The 17,179-nt window shown below is 40.8% G+C and overlaps 1 protein-coding gene and 1 long non-coding RNA gene across 2 annotated transcripts; one reads left to right on the top strand and one right to left on the bottom strand.

The window, feature by feature from the left end:
• The first annotated feature begins 359 nt into the window (after window positions 1-359).
• On the top strand, window positions 360-16,787 carry LOC109420720 (probable aconitate hydratase, mitochondrial). The gene is made up of 6 exons (XM_029853027.2): window positions 360-586; window positions 12,378-13,837; window positions 14,755-14,926; window positions 15,326-15,537; window positions 15,603-15,894; window positions 15,960-16,787. The coding sequence occupies exons 1-6, from the start codon at window positions 554-556 to the stop codon at window positions 16,155-16,157; spliced, it is 2,367 nt and encodes a 788-aa protein (XP_029708887.2). The 5' UTR covers window positions 360-553; the 3' UTR covers window positions 16,158-16,787.
• Window positions 10,162-12,456, bottom strand: LOC134287708 (uncharacterized). The gene is made up of 2 exons (XR_009997468.1): window positions 12,316-12,456; window positions 10,162-11,662 (listed from the first exon to the last, which is right to left on the bottom strand). It is a non-coding gene; the product is annotated as an uncharacterized LOC134287708 (long non-coding RNA).
• Window positions 16,788-17,179: the final 392 nt, after the last annotated feature.

Genomic DNA, 17,179 nt, shown 5'->3' with positions numbered 1-17,179 from the left:
ATCAATCCCCCGAGCTGCGTCATGTCACCAGCAGATGAAGAAACATCCCCACGGTCAACGGGTACTGATTATAGTGGACGGATTGACGCATTTTTGCAGCCAAATGAACCCCGTTTGTTGGATGGGCCTGTATCACATGTTATGCTAGCAAAAATGTAAATAAATGGGCCCACCGGTTGGACTTCAAAACTGGTAAACATTCAAAAAACAGCTGATTTGAAACGTCTCATAAAATGCCTTATACTCTCGAAAGCTTCCTCGCGAAATCGACGAAAAGCACGATCAGCAGAATCCACCTCCGTCTCGCTGACGCAAAAAAGTCAAACTGTCTGACTGACTGACGGCAAAGAGCAGCAGAGTGAAAAGTTTCTCATTCCTCGACCGGATCGCGGAGTGTTAGGTAATTTTTTTCCGTCGCTGGCGCGGGTGCTTCAAGAAATAGTGCTAAAGTGAAAAAATCTTCCAGCTGAGAAGGCTGAAGATCAGTGCTGCACAGTGAACGTGTAAGAACAAATCGAATCGATTCCGAACTACGAACGGACCTTCCTCCAAGATGGTGCACTACGCCCGTTTGATGAACGTGCAGGTAAGCGAGCGGCGCTGGAAGCTGGAAGGCTTACTCCAGGGCTGTTCGAGCCCTTCATTTTGTTCCGGCGTAATAATTTAATGTGTGATGGGGAGGGAGAATAGCGCAACGGGGACAAGGTCCCACGGTCGCTTGACGTAGTAGGTGCGCGTGATAAGGATTGAGCGATTGATAAGGAAGATTTTCCGTGACGTAACATTGGATTCAATCGGATAAAATCCTCCCGTGAAAAGTTCTAGCATATTGGTTTGGTGGTTAGATAACACTCCTCCTGTGCAAATCGGATCTTCTTATTTTCCTTTTGACGTCGTTGTAGTGTTTGTCGTCTTGCCGGTTCGTTGTGTCTGTGTCTTTCCCCGCCCCCTCCCAGCGCATAGAACTAGATTCCCCACGCAAATGTGCCCCAACCCAATCCAAAAGGGGGGTTTGTCATGGATGTCACATTATGCCGGTTCACTTGAGATTGTATTGGTTGATCGAAATGTTATTTTCGTCTGGTGGACTTGAACCCTTTCGATGCTGAATTGCATCCCATCGATTCATGTAATGGCCTACTTCGTCTAACTAAATCTAATAAAGGCTTAAGTTAGGCTAATTGCGTTTTAAAAATAATAGGTAGAAAGTACAAGAAGTTTTCTCAGTGTGATTATATAATTATGTTTGGGGTTTCCCTTCGGGGCTTCTATATTACTTGAATCGTTGCGGATTGTTGATGCTAAATAGAAAGTGCTAATCTGGAAGCTAATCATTCAAACACGGGTTTCAAAATAAGCATAATGCTGATAAACGGTTGCTTTGTGAGACTTGAAATTCTTCATATTTCTGGCAGTAAAATAAATTAAGAGCAATGAGATGACATCTTTTGACGTTGGATGACGCCTCTCTGCAACATTTTAACAACCGTAATCGTGCATTTTTTGGCCTATCTATGCGGAAAATTCAGGAAGCACTTCCTCAAAAGCAACTTTCCCTTGAATCAAAATCACACATTTTTTACGAAGAATTCCACTAAACTATGATCAGCATAATAGTCAAGCAGCCGATGGATCAAAAGCAGAGACGTAGAAAAAAACTTGAGTATCTCCTGTTTCTTATTAATAACTTTTGAATGTCAACAATGACACTGCGAATTCTATTCTGAACAGCAAAAGTGATACATTGATTGGTTGCTATCCTATCCCGGCTAGTGACCCACCAGTGTGTTTTTCCGTAAGACAATTTAGAAAATTTGGTCAAAATGATTAAATAAATACTTATTGCTCTCAGTTACCTATACCATAAAATTTTATAATTATGAAATAGTTTAGATTACCGAGTTAGGGGAAAAAGAGGAGAGCTTCTAGATATACCAGCTGCAGGAGCTATTGCTGATATTTGTCATGAAGTTCTTCTGTGAACTCTTTCCGAGCTTTTCCCAGGCTTTTCCTCGCAGTTTTATTCCGAGATTCTGGCATTTTGAGATTTCTTTGATAATTGCTCCGAGAGTTCTTGCCGGGATTTTTCTTCGAAACTTCTCCTAGGGTAGCTAAAGAAATTCAGGCGAAATATGGTGAGCCTAGAAAAGATATCTCGACAGGAACTTGGGACGAAATTCTTAGAAAATGAAAAACTGGGACATTTCTGAAAAAAATGTTCTGGGAGTAATCCCGGAAGGAAATATTAGGGAAAAAGAAGGAACTCCCTATCGCTGGAAAACTGTTAAGCAGCTATCCTAGGAACTAAGGATATATTTTGAAAGGATCTTCGGGAGGATTCCAGCGAAAAACGCTGATAGCATCTTTGTAGGAAATCGCAGGCAGCAGGTACTCCAAAAGAGAGACCCCGTAAAAACTCCTGCAGAAATCATGGGAGGAATTCTGGAAGAAATCTGGAAGAAAGATCTGGATAAAAACTTGAGAGAACTGTAAAAAATCAACAATTAAAAAACTCCTGCAGACCTCGAGAAAATAAACTGATAAATTTTAGGATGAACTCGAGGGAAGAATTATTCTGTCTGCTGAGAAAGATTTGAAAGGATACATTGGGAGGGAAATTCGAGGAGGAATCCTGGAAGGAATTCTTGGAAGAATCATAGATAGAATTTGGAAATCTATATCTTACTATAGTAAGGAAGTTAACAGTCATATGATCTGTGGAATTACTGGTTGGACTGATATTTCTAGAGTGTTTGAGGTTTTTTGAGTGAACGAATTTCGTTTGCCAAATGGCGATTCCACTTGCTCTGATAATGAAGTTCTGGAATGTTTATTCAATACGCATTTCCCTGGATGTGTGGATATTATGAACCTGTTGTATTTTTCTGTAGTTGTGATTCTCTGGGTTCTGCTCGGAGTATCATAACTTTAGAGTTGATTGAGTGGGCACTAAATAGCTTTGCTCCTTTCAGATCTCCTAAACCAGATGGGGTATATCGTTTTTTGCCTCAGAAGGGGTTTGATTGTTTCCGGCATGTTTGAAAAAAAAAACAACTTGTTTGCAGTTTTGCTACCGGGTATATTCTCAAATCTTGGCGGGATATTACTGTAAAATTGATTCCGAAAGTGGGTCGTGCTTCGTGCGTGTTAAGAAGCAAAGAGTTTCAGGCCCATCAGTTAGACCTCTTTATCTGAAATGCTTAGAACGCATTGTCGATCATCACATTCGTGATGTTCATTTGGCTAACATGCCTCTTCATATGAACCAATATGCCTACCAATCTGGTAAGTTCATTCTTTTACACAAAATTGTTTACGATATCGAGAAGGCATCCGCACAAAAACGATTTTGTTTGGGTGTTTTCTTAGATATCGGGGATGCTTTTGACAACGAGCCTTTCGATGTCATATTAGCCATTATGGTATATCTCTGATGATTTCCAATTGGATTTACCAAATGTTTAAAAACCGGCATCTCTTATCGACATTGCGTCAGGCAACGATTAGGAAACTGAGTGTTTGTGGATGCCCTCAAGGGGGAGTCATATCCCCATTTTTGTGGAATCTCGTAGCAGATACGCTATTGAGGGAACTCAATAATATCGGTTTTCCTACTTATGGTTTTGTCGAAGACTACCTTACATTGCTAGTTACAGCTAACCAGGCAGCGATTAAGGACAGACTTAATAGCATCCTAAAATGGCCGACTTTGGCACCTATTCACGATTTCGAGGGCACAAATCTATGTGTAAACAAAACCAGCGCACCTGAGCTTCTTATTTTAAGCTTGTTACAAGTGAGCAAGAACAGAATAATTAAATTCACTGTTATTTATAGCTTGCTTCTTGTGATTTGTGCGAGGATTTGTGCGTCTAAAGTTCTGATGAACCGTTGAAGCGGGATTTCAAGATGTTTGTCCTTAAAACACTTACTTTGGCCAACTCTACGTCGAAACTACTTATCGCTTGTCGAACTCACCTTGTATGGGTACCCGGCCATTCTTCCATCGCTGGAAATGAAATGGTTGATGAGTTTGCTCGCACTGGAGCATCACATGACTTCATTGGCCCTGAGCCGATATCGAAATGTTGGGTTAAGCTTCAGATTGACACCTGGGTTGCCACTCAGCAAAAACAATACTGGAATCCACATTTTTTGGTTGATTTTGATTAACTACTCAATTTACTATAATTTGAGTAATGTACCGTGACCGGCCCTAATTCTGCGCAGTCCCTAATTCGGCGCACTTTCTCGAATGTACCATAAAATCAGGGACGCTAGTTCAATATTAGCTTCAAATATATTTTTTGAATATTGTTTCAATAGTAATGAAAAAGTTTGTGAAGAAAATTTTTTTAAATCAACGACCATTATTTTGTAAAAAAATAAAATGATGTTACAAGTGCTGGAAATTGCCTGAAATCTGTGTCCGTTAGAGAAGCTGCTAAAAAGTTGCCTCATGAGCTGAAGCATTTTGCGACATAAATAATGAAGAGAATGTCTGCTTTTCCATGCGCATCCTGTACAGCTGTCTTCGAGGAATCAGAATCGGCAAAAAAAACAATTGAGTTTTCTTCTACTTTTTTTAATCTTCTTGTTCTTCTTAAGTGCGCAGAATTAGGAACCGGTATTAAATAGTGGTCCTAATTCTGCGCAGACGTTTCAACACTAAGTTTTTAACATATAATTAATAAACAAACATCATATAAATGCCTCCATAGTTATAACTAGGATATTCTATGTTTCTAGCAATCCGGTGAATGTAATTAGGGTGGGGCGGGGCAAGATGGGTCACCTAAGGATGGATAACCATAACTTTGTAAATACAAATCGTATTGGTTTGTATTCGTCCGCTACTCTTTATTACACTAGTTAGCTATGCAAAAAGTCGATAAAAAGTTAATTAAATACAAAATATGATGTTAAACAAGCAATTTTAAAAAGTGATCGATTTTGCACCGTGAAAAAAGTGCGGGGCAAGATGGGTCACATTTTGAATAATTCACATTTTCTCAACGAAAAACGTCAAAATATGAGATTTGTTCGGCATTCATATATGCTCCATATCCATACTGAGTAAACAAGAGCTACTAGTGAACATTTTGTAAATTTATTTTTAATATAAAAAACTTTACGATTTGAGTGGTTCTAAGGTGTCTTGAAAATCGATGTTTTCACTAAAAAATATCATAATTTTATGTTATAATTTTGAGCGTTCATTCCGCTTGATTGAAGTCATTTATGAGATAGTCTTGTAATAAAAAATAAATAACTTTGGAATGCTCCAAAAATACGTTCAAAATTGAAGGTGACCCATCTTGCCCCGCGGCCGTTTATATGGGGATTATATGGAATGTATCGCATAAGAAAAATGACTAAAAACCATTTTATTTTTTAATTCCAATGAGAGTGAATAATTTTTCAATCAATGCTCCAAACTTTTGTATATTCATGCTGGTCATCTAACAAAATTATTAATATAATCAAAACATAAGTAATGCGCCCGAAAATGGCACTGACCCATCTTGCCCCGCGACCCATCTTGCCCCGCCCCACCCTACGTCTCAACAAGTTAGTTTATAAACTTCGAAGGCTAATTTACGATTCTTCCGTTTTTGATCTGATAGTTCGACCGGACTTACCACTTGTTTTAAACATTTGCTATCAACCTCGGGGGAAATTTTATGTATTCATGCAAGCATTCGTCAAATGCGATATTTGATGTGAGTTTACATGGAATTTTTTTAAACAGTGGAAGCCCTGGAGTTAGACAAGAAAGAAGTCTCAGTTTGCAAACAAAGATTGTGCCACCTTATGACGGAAAAGTTTATATTGCCTTAAGAAATTAAAGTAAATTTTACTAATATGTGCATATGCGGATAACTAAAAAGCTTTACCTAGTAGTATTCGATAATGCTAATGCTACAAAATCCTTTTGTGTATTATGATTGAAATTCCCTTTGCTTAGTAATCAAAGTAGGTAGTATCAATGTTGGGGACATGCAAAGTTCCAATATGGTCGTAATGTCGTATAAAAGTTGAAAACGAAGAATTCAATTGAATTTCATCTATGAATCATGTTCTCATTACAATATGTTATCTTTTCAGAGTTTTTCCCATGTGCGCAGAATTAGGAACATTAGTGCGCAGAATAAGGAACATTCCAAAAAAGGGTGCGCAGAATTAGGAACAAAGACACACTTTAGAATTTTCATTATTTTACATATAAATTGAGTGTTTTGTATAAGAATTATATTTTTCCCTTATTTACAAAGCTAATAACTATGTGCAGTCAAAAATTCAGCCAAATCGGTTTGATTTGGAATTTGTTACAGCTGATTGAAATTGAAAAAGTCTTAGGTGCGCAGAATATGGGCCCTCCACGGTACAACAATTAAATTAGTAATTTTACCAAAACATATTTGCTTTTTTAATATTGCAATGATATCCAGTAAAATTCTTTTTATACATACACGGAGAAAAATATTTGGTAAATACAAACAAAATTTGGCAAGATTCAACCAAATCTCAAGGTTGATTTTTGCACAAACAAAATCTTAGTTTCATTTAACTGCTGGCATTTGTTGAAACAAACTATAATTTTATGTTACTGTTTTGAGGGTTCGATACTTTAATTCAACCAAATTTTGTTTATATTTGCCATTATATTGGTCGTTCCATTTTGACAGCTCTCGGAACAAACTAAAACGTTTGTTATTTCAGCCAAATTTTTAAGTTTATATTTAACAAAAGTTGGTTCGAAACAAACAAACACTGTAGTTCAAATTAAACAATCAATTGGTTGAAATTACTTTATTCGTCCACCCTTCCTCAACCCTCCTTATTCTTCTTATCTTTTTTTTTTTCATTAAAAATAAAGCAATGAATTTGTGTTATTTTTTTTTATTCTCTGGAAAACATCATATATAGCTTATATTTCGAATTCCATACTTCCTCGCGTAAATCAATCCATTTACAAAACTTCGCCAGGGTCTGTAATGAGCTTAATGATTCATCGAATTCCGCAAATTTCGCAGAGTCGCTCCACGGTGAGTCGCTTTGCGGTGAGAAGCCCGAAAACCTCGATGTTCCGCCATGGATTGTTCCCTCCTTGCCAAAACGTGAATCAATCTGGAAGAAATACATTTCCAATGAGGAAAAATGGTACGTTTAAACTAAGAAAAATACTTACTCGTACGTCGAAGATGTTTCTGTGTGGCCTTTTGCCTTCCGGAGATGCTAATCCGAGCAGTGAAATGACCGCCAGTTGAATTTTTAATTACGCATCAACGAGAGCGCGGCAAAGCAGCAGGATAACAACAATGAAACTAGAAGGAGTACGGCTGACGGAGGTGTGGTGTGGACAAACTAATAATTTAGTTTGCTTCGAACCTTTTTTTAGGTTGGTTTTCTCCCAACCAAATGTTTAGGTTGTTTTTACCAAGCTTATTGATTTAATCATACCTGAGCTCTAGTTTGGATGTGCCAATACAGAACTATTTTCGTCAACCTATTTTTTGGTAGAAACAACCACCCCAGCGGTTGATAAAAGGTGTAATTTTGGGTTGAATTGAAGTTAACATGGCTTTGAAAGAACCAAATCATTGAGGCCAAACATACTTGAGAAATTCATTTGTTGTAAACGAAACCCCAACATAAAAATGAATATTTGTTAAGCTTGTTGCAACCAAAATTGGACTTTGAACGCCAACCAAAATTTTGGTTGCTTCAAACTGGCTTGATTTCTCTCCGTGTATACATCTAGTGAAATCAACCGAATAATAGGAAGGAAAGTTGCAGTACTTAATAGTGCTGATATATTCGAAGCTAACGTGCGAACAATGGATTACTGCACGAATTTGTACTGGCCTGCTTGCTCTCACACGAGGTTTGACTTTTGAGCGGTGTCGACACCGCTGGGAGTGAGCGGGCCAGCCTAAGTTCGTGCAGTGGACCATACTTAAACGGTTTTTTGACGTCAATGTGTTCGACGTGACATTTTGGACAAAAACTGATTGTTTCTAATAAGCTAACCGACGTAACTTGTATATAACTAGGCCGACATTTATAGCTTACGGGTGGTTTATCTAGTTAGGACCGATAGGACAAATAGACGGATTGGCTCTGTTTTAATAGTTAGGTTGACATGTTCAAAACTAATGTCTATCATTGGGGATGGCGCCACTGCTGTAGGTGGCTACCAACATAGGTGCTATCGCAGTAGAGGTCGTTATACATTTTACATAATATTTCTTAGAGATAGCATAGGCACAGTTGTCAACATAGACAGTATTTTGTGTTATGTTATTTCCAAGAAGTATTAGCCAGGATATAAACATTCCTGGGGCTTCAGGTTCCGCGGGTAAAGATTTATTCTGATAGCTTCATGGACTTCACATGACTGAGGACATGACTAATACATCTATGGGAGGGAAAATACAAAATCTTGATTAAAACTACTTAGGTACAATGTAAAAACTAGTATTAAATTGGGCAACATAGCCAATTCCGTCTAAACATTGGTTTTTGTAGAGATGAAATTTGAATAACGGGTTCAGCCTTGACAAACAAGCTGTCACGCAGCTCCAACTGAAAACCCAAACTTGCTTTTAAGGAGAAACTTTAGATAGTACAAATATCGCTGCCACAATGGCCGACTTGGATCCCTACTCACGTTTTCAAGAGCACCAATCTTAAAAATTCGAAAGCAAATGCGCTCAATTTGCAAAAGCTGCCTCTTTTTGCAAGTGAGCAAAGCCAGTATTAACAATTGCGGCTGGGTTCGACGCTTCGTTCGTCAGATTTGTGCTTCTAAAGTTTGTATGCAAAATGACAATGGGATCTCTTAATGTTTCACCTTAAAATTATAGGTATATCCACAGTTTTTGATAAACAAAAATACTCATTTTCAGGTGAATGGGGCACGTTCGGTGTAGTACTAGAATTGTAGTAATGAGCTGAATTTTAGTATGGTGAGAAGGTCAATTCTCTGTTTCTGCAATGAAATGGTGCAAAAGGCGTGGGTATTATGATTCCTTGCCTAATTTGATGCTGTTTGAGCAAAACTTTGGATAACTATGTTGTGTATGTTACAAGAAATGGAGAAATGCTTCCTTCAAAGAGCAAATAGCTCACTGGAAGCATTAAACGTGTCTGTGTCTTTTAAAAAATAACAACACTGTTGCCCAAAGTTTTGCTCAAACAACATAAAATTAGGCAAGGAATCATAATACCCACGCTTTTTGCACCATTTCATTGCATAAACGGAGAATTGACCTTCTCACCATACTAAAATTCAGCTCATTACTACAAATCTAGTACTTCACCGATCTGTCCTATTGGTCATCCATACCAAAAAATGCGCTTGGTTTTATGGTCGAGAGACGAACCAGCCAAGGGCTGAAAGTCTCTTAAATAAAGACAAATCAATCAATCAGCTTGGTTTTATGTAGAAAATTAATCGAAGAAACCCCTGACCAAGTTCGCAAAGGTTGACGGTATTAAAGTGAAGGAGTTTAATTTGGTTATTGTAATGTAGTGTTCTTTAATGAAACATGTCACCTTTTTAACACTTTGATGCGCCTCCAACGTTTCATCACGAACCGGCTGCTGCAGATGGAGTATAGCTGATCATATGCATCAGACATGCTCGATAAACATGGAGGAACCGCCGGGGCTCAGTAGAGTCTATTGCCAATCAATAGTTTCAAGTCGGTTGGATTTGAGAAGGTTTTGATGATCGTTACAAATCCTAATAAAAGTATTATAGGATTTGTGACAGGTTTTGGAACCTTTAACAGCCAGCTGACTTCAAAATGTTGTTTGGGCTCTATTTCTCACGTTTCTAGATTGATTTTGATTAGTAATTTATTAATGTCATAGTCGCTTTTTCGAATTTTTGCAATGTTAGTTGGTCATATCTTGAAATAAAGCAATAAAAATCGACCGAAGAATCTTCCATAATATCACTGCCGGACAGTGAGTGTTAGATGGAGTACACACAAAAATCGACCGAAGAATCAATAGTGGGAAAGAGATTTGCAGCACTTAATTGTGCTGATGGATTTGAAGCTAACGTGCGAACACTTAAACGCATTGTTGACGTCAATGCGTTCGACGTGACATTCTGGGCAAAAACTGACTGCGTTTTATTAACTGAACAACGTTACTTGTGTATGACTAGGTTGACATTTCTAGGCTACGCTTGAGAAAATAACATGGTTTATCTAGGTAGGACCGATAGGACAATTGAACGAATTTGGATATTTTTCATAGTATTTGTAGCGGGATGAAAGTTGACATGAAATCTTTATTATTTTAAAATTTTATTGCAATCAACTGACCAACTTGGCGTATGTATTTTTGTTTATCTATTAGATGGTATTATGACGACAACAGAAAAATATCAGAAGTTCAGTTACATGTTTCTGTGGGTTTTGCACCGATGACAATTTAAGGACACAAGAGATGAACACAGAGAAGTAGAAAACGATTAGCGAAATCAAGAAAACAATTTGACACAGGATCGAATATATTTTAACATACAGGGTTCGATTGATTCGATGAAAAAAAAACAAACATATGACAACTGATTTAACGAGAAGTAAAACATATTGAACCATACCACAAAATCAAACAAGAAGACAAACACAAACCGTGTAACCATAACACTACATAGGCAAATCCTGACTGACTGATCAATTGAAAACTTTCCAATCTTCTACCGTATCTTTCTGAGTCAGTTGCAACAGTGTCTTAACCCTTTGAAGCCGAATTGTTTTGCCGCTGCTGTCGCAACCTCGCTGGTCTCGAACATGGTTGTTATACTCGGTTTCATCGCCGGGGTCATATATGACCCCTCCGGCTTCAAAGGGTTAATGGATATCATTTTCCGCGTACGGCTGGCAAACTGCTTCTGAAAGATTACGTACTCTTTTCTATCTTCGGGTCTAGTGTAGAGGTTTCAACTCTATTCAGAGTGCAGCTAGAAACCTTGCAAAAAAAAAAAAAATAATCGAAGAAACCATTTTGCTAAGATTCATCATTAGAAAATATTAAGGAAAACGTACGAAATAAAACACTTTACACTAACAGTGGTAGGCTACCAGTTTGCATAAAATTTGTTTCGATAAGGTTCAACCCTTCAATAAAAATGCAAATAACAGTGTAATTTTGCATAATATTATCCAGTTGCGTTTATTAATATAACCCCCTGTACTGGAAAGAATTTAGTCCCTTACCCGACACAATCTTTCTTTTATTCTATCTTGTAGCTCCCTGCCTAACTGCCTATCTATAACAAGTCATTTGACGAAGGTCACCCGCTACGGCGCGGCTGCCGTATGTTTTTATTTTATTTTTACTCCACCCGCGCCGGTGCCGCTTGATCGCGATGGGTGTCACGTGTATTTATTACCGGTGCATGATTGTAGCTGTAGCAACGAAAAAACTCGACGATCGTGCCCGATCGAACTTTTGATGTTTGTTAATCTGATGCCTAGTAGGTTCATACTTTCTAGTGCAACAAAGTATCTACAAGAAAGCTTTCTACTTTCTCTTAGAAGGATAAAAAGATCATAGGGCAAGAGGTTTTGGGACTAGTTTATTACTGAAAACCACACCTTCGACCACAAAATTTATCCGATAAAATGAATTAGATCACCTAAAACAGGGCTGCCCAACGTACGGCCCGCGGAACATATGAAGAAAAATAGAAGAATTTGGCCCGAGAAGTATTAATTCTGAAAATTTTCCAAACAAATTTAACGTTATAAGTGTATGTTAGAAATATTTTCAAAAAAAGCTTATAAACTTTTAATCATTTGTTTGAGTTTTAAATTTCCTACAAATTTCGGAAGAAGTATCAGGTTCTCGACCTTAGCTTTGAAGTGTTCGCAAAATTTTGAGAAGTCTTGATGACGTTTAAAAAATGGGCAGGAACTTCGAGCAGTTTCAGAAAGAGGAAAAAATAATCAAAGTTCTTAAAGTTTTCAGGGATTTTGTGTTCCTGGTAGTATAGATTTAAAGCTTCGGTATAAGATGGAAAAAATAGGTTCTAGTGCAGATTATTGATGTTAGAATATCTTTGAATATTTCATAATATTCACACAAACAAAACATTCTGCAAAAGTTTCCATTTAAGTATAAGCTCCAAAATGCAATGAAATAGCGGAAAAAAAATAAACCAAAGAGTGTGTCATTATCATATCTATAAAAAAAGTCGTGAACGGTAGTCGAATTCGAAATTTCTGGCCCGTTGACTGCTCTGAAGTGTCTCCTGTGGCCCGCGGCCGTGAAAGGTTGGGCAGGCCTGACCTAAAAGATCCCGCTACCCACGTGTATTAATCATGATTTTCTTTTCTATCCCTCTCCACCAGGCCAAGCGTGCCGCTCTGTACGCTGTTGAGTCGCAGCAGCGTTATTTCCACGCTTCGTGCGCGTCCGCCGCCAAGGTCGCTCTGTCCCGCTTTGATCAGGATGTTTACCTGCCGTACGAGAAGCTGCAGAAGAACCTCGAGGTCGTCAAGAAGCGGTTGAACCGCCCGTTGACCCTCAGCGAAAAGATCCTGTACGGTCATTTGGATGATCCAGCTAACCAGGACATCCAGCGCGGTACGTCTTACCTGCGACTGCGCCCGGATCGTGTGGCCATGCAGGATGCCACCGCCCAGATGGCCATGTTGCAGTTCATTTCCTCCGGATTGCCAAGGGTTGCCGTTCCATCGACGATCCATTGTGATCACTTGATCGAAGCGCAAGTTGGTGGCGAGAAGGATTTGGCCCGTGCCAAGGATCTGAACGCTGAAGTGTACAAGTTCTTGTCCACTGCTGGTGCCAAATACGGTGTCGGTTTCTGGAAGCCAGGATCTGGAATCATTCATCAGATCATCCTGGAAAACTACGCTTTCCCCGGTCTGCTGATGATCGGTACCGATTCCCACACCCCGAACGGAGGAGGTCTGGGTGGATTGTGCATCGGTGTTGGCGGTGCTGATGCCGTCGATGTCATGGCCAACATCCCGTGGGAACTGAAGTGTCCCAATGTTATTGGAGTTCACCTGACCGGAAAGATTAGCGGATGGACTTCCCCGAAGGACGTTATCCTGAAGGTTGCCGATATCCTCACCGTGAAGGGAGGTACCGGAGCCATTGTTGAGTACTACGGCAAGGGCGTCGATTCGATTTCCTGTACTGGTATGGCCACCATCTGCAACATGGGTGCTGAAATTGGTGCCACCACTTCGACCTTCCCCTTCAACCAACGCATGGCCGACTACTTGGCCTCGACTGGCCGCGCAGCCATTGCCGGAGAAGCCAAGAAATTCCAGCAGTCCGTTCTGACTGCTGACTCTGGCGCCAAATACGACCAGGTCATTGAAATCAACTTGGACACTCTGGAACCCCATGTCAACGGTCCATTCACCCCGGATCTTGCGCACCCCATCAGCAAGCTCGGAGCGAACTCCAAGAAGAACGGATACCCAATGGACATCCGTGTCGGCCTCATCGGTTCCTGCACCAACTCGTCGTACGAGGACATGGGCCGTTGCGCTTCGATCGCCAAGAACGCTATGAAGCACGGTCTCAAGTCGAAGATTCCGTTCAATGTGACCCCCGGATCGGAACAGATCCGTGCCACCATCGAACGCGACGGAATCGCCAAGACCTTCAAGGAGTTCGGAGGTACCGTTTTGGCCAACGCTTGCGGGCCGTGCATTGGACAGTGGGACCGTAAGGATGTGAAGAAGGGCGAGAAGAACACCATTGTGACGTCGTACAACCGTAACTTCACCGGACGTAACGATGCTAACCCCGCGACGCACTGCTTCGTCACCAGGTAAGTAGGGATTCATCCTTTTTTCGTGAACTTGGGTTTCCGTGCTTACATGGTAGCTGAAGTGACGACTCCTCCATGATTTCTTCCAGGGATGTTTACCCTTTCCGGACGCGCCATCAAGCAGTATACGACGAGCGAGGTTTTTTGGTAGTGTTGTAATTTTTACAACGGCGCGCGTCCCGAATGATGAAATCTTTAATTAATCTTGAGTCGTGAGGAGTTCCTAATTCCTGTCGGATGTTTTGCCCACTTTTATCCCGCAATTTCTCAATGACAAAGGAAGCTCTCAATTAATAACTATGGAAATTCTCGTAGAACAGCCGTGAAGTAGACGTTGTCCCAGTGGGGACGTTGCGCCAAAAAGAGGAAGATAGATCTTTCTGAATTGTTACAGTGGTTCCACAGGTGATTCCTTGCGGGACCTCTCTAGGCAGGGCTTTTTTTCAGAATTCTCGCCGTGATTCTTCCAGAGATTTTTTCATTGATTCTTCCCAGGATTATTACAATGATTCCTCCATGCTCTTCAAGGGGTCTTATTACACATCTTGCTTCGGTGCTGTGCTAATTTCATGAAAGGACAATTTTTGACCGCCTTACGGACAATCGTCTTGAAATCCCGCTTCAACAGCGCATCAGAATTTCAAACGCACAAATCTCAAGAAGCAAGCTTCACACAATATTGCATTTCATTATTCTATTCTTGCTCACTCGTAATATCTAAGCTTACAATAAAAAGATCAGATACGCTGGTTTTGTTTACGACGAGATTTGTGCCCTCGAAATAGTGAGTAGGTGCCAAAGTCAGCCATTGTGACGGCCATCTTTGGATTCTACCAAGTCTGTCCTTAAACCCTGCTGCTGAGTGTACGATATCTTGATTGACGTAATTATCAATTGAACCGTTTTTTTTCTCACAGCCCCGAATTGGTAACTGCTCTGTCGATTGCTGGCCGTTTGGACTTCAACCCATTGACCGATGAGCTGACCGGCAAGGATGGCAAGAAGTTCAAGCTGGAAGCTCCGTTCGGTGATGAGTTGCCCCAGAAGGGATTCGACCCCGGCATGGATACCTACGAAGCCCCACCATCGGTAAGTGTGGCCAAATAACCGATATGAAGACATTGTGTACTGTTGTGGTGAGAAAGGCACGTGGCCACATGTTAGGCTCTCATAGCGGCATCAAGTATAGTGCTTATCTTATCAGTAGACTCTAAAAAAAACGGTAAGATTGAGAAGAGGCTTTTTCCAATTGTTTAGCGTGATTAGATTGGACGTTGCCCCGGGGGATTCGTTTCAAGTCAATGTAGGTCTACCTACTTTCGAGATGTTTTTTTTTAAATTGCGCGATAACGAAGCGCAGCTAGGGTATTCAGTAGGAAATGCTCTGCAAAACGGATGCATCTCAGTTTGCATTTTACATAATAGCAAAGTCTGATCTGTAATGATTGATTTGTTTACGAGACTGATTACCGTTTTTCCGTCTTTCAGGATGGAAGCAAAGTCAAGGTTGATGTCGACCCCAAGAGTCAGCGTCTCCAGCTGCTGGAACCCTTCGATGTCTGGGATGGTAAGGATCTGACTGAGATGACCGTGCTGATCAAGGTTAAGGGCAAGTGCACCACCGATCACATTTCGGCCGCTGGACCATGGCTGAAGTACCGTGGCCATTTGGACAACATCTCCAACAACATGTTCATTGGGTATGGTGTATGATTTGTCCCGATTGAAACTGGTAACTAAACCTATGTCTTTTTCTCATGTTCAGTGCCACCAACATCGAGAACAACGAGATGAACAAGATCAAGAACCAGGTCACCGGCGAATGGGCTGGAGTTCCGGACGTGGCTCGTTTCTACAAGGCCAAGGGCATCCGCTGGGTGGCCGTCGGTGATGAAAACTACGGTGAAGGTTCGTCTCGCGAACATGCCGCCCTGGAACCCCGTCATCTGGGAGGCCGTGCCATCATCACCAAGTCCTTTGCACGTATCCACGAAACCAACCTGAAGAAACAGGGTCTGCTGCCTCTGACCTTCGCCAACCCCGCCGATTACGATAAGGTAAATCTCTCGATCAACGAAAACTGTGAACCATTCTCTACCAATGTTCCCCCATCAACCCACAGGTTCAGCCCCACTCCAAGATCTCGTTGCTCGGCCTGGACAAGATGGCCCCTGGCAAGCAGGTCGACTGTGAAATCAAAACCGATGGAAAGGTTGACAAGATCAAGCTGAACCACTCCTTCAATGAGCAGCAAATCGCCTGGTTCAAGGCCGGCAGTGCGCTGAACCGCATGAAGCAGATTGCAGCGGGCAAGAACTAAATCCCGTTTCTTCGCTTCCCGCCCCCGCATGTCATCCACTCATCATCATAACATAAGCGATTCTTGCGGTGGTACCCATCTCGACGCAATCGAACGCCTACCGACGGCGACGATAAGTGGAATCGAATTGGCTGCAAAGGCTCGTGACACTCTCGCAATCAACGAACAGTACAGTAGGCATCGATTGCCCGGAAGAGTGCTCCGAGTCGAAGCTTTGAATACGACCGTAAGGATTAAAAACACAAAGTATCTACTTAAGGAATAACCCTCCCAACTGAAAATACTAGAAGTCAGACCTCATTAGGGCGTTAGTGTGAGGATTTTCTTTTCTTAATTTGTACATAGGAATAACCGCAAACCAAACCACATCATCGTACTACTTAATGTTGCGAAAGGCAGAGATGTGCGTGTGTAGTCTGAAGTCAGGTAAAAAAACGTTTAGATGTTCTAATATAATACAAAGCAAATTATTCATCATTTGAAAAAGCTAGATTGTCTCCCAGGTTCGAAATTATACACCAAAATGCTACATACCTATTATGTCCCAGTTTCGTTTTAGGCGCTACAATTTAGGATTTTTTCTGTGTTTAGTATGCGACAATAAAACCGATATTACTACGAAAATTTTAATTTAACCATGTGTTTTTTTTTTGTATCTTCAGATTTGGTTTTCAGATTCTAAATAGAGCACTGAAGTGTGGGGGCTCGTTGTATTCGCGGTATTTCTGCAACACCTGGCGGATGACAAACATTTGGTCCGTTGTAGCGCGTTCAGCCATGAATCCAGCCTGATATTGCTCCACGAATTCTCTTGCAATCGGTGATAACTGGCGGCATAAAATTTGAGACAATATCTTGTAGGCAGTGCTCAGTAGCGTGATCGCGCGATAATTCCCGCAATGCAACATGTTACTCTTTTTTGTAGATGGGACACACGATACCTTCCCCATCCATTCCTCCAGTAATACTTCCTCCCAAACCTTGGTTATGACCCAGTGTACCTAATGCTCTTTCCAGTGCTT

This window comes from Aedes albopictus, chromosome 2 (assembly GCF_035046485.1).
Source record: "Aedes albopictus strain Foshan chromosome 2, AalbF5, whole genome shotgun sequence".
Taxonomy (NCBI): domain Eukaryota; kingdom Metazoa; phylum Arthropoda; class Insecta; order Diptera; family Culicidae; genus Aedes; species Aedes albopictus.
The sequence above is the reverse complement of the archived record's forward strand: the minus strand, read 5'-3'. Positions and strand labels throughout refer to the sequence as shown.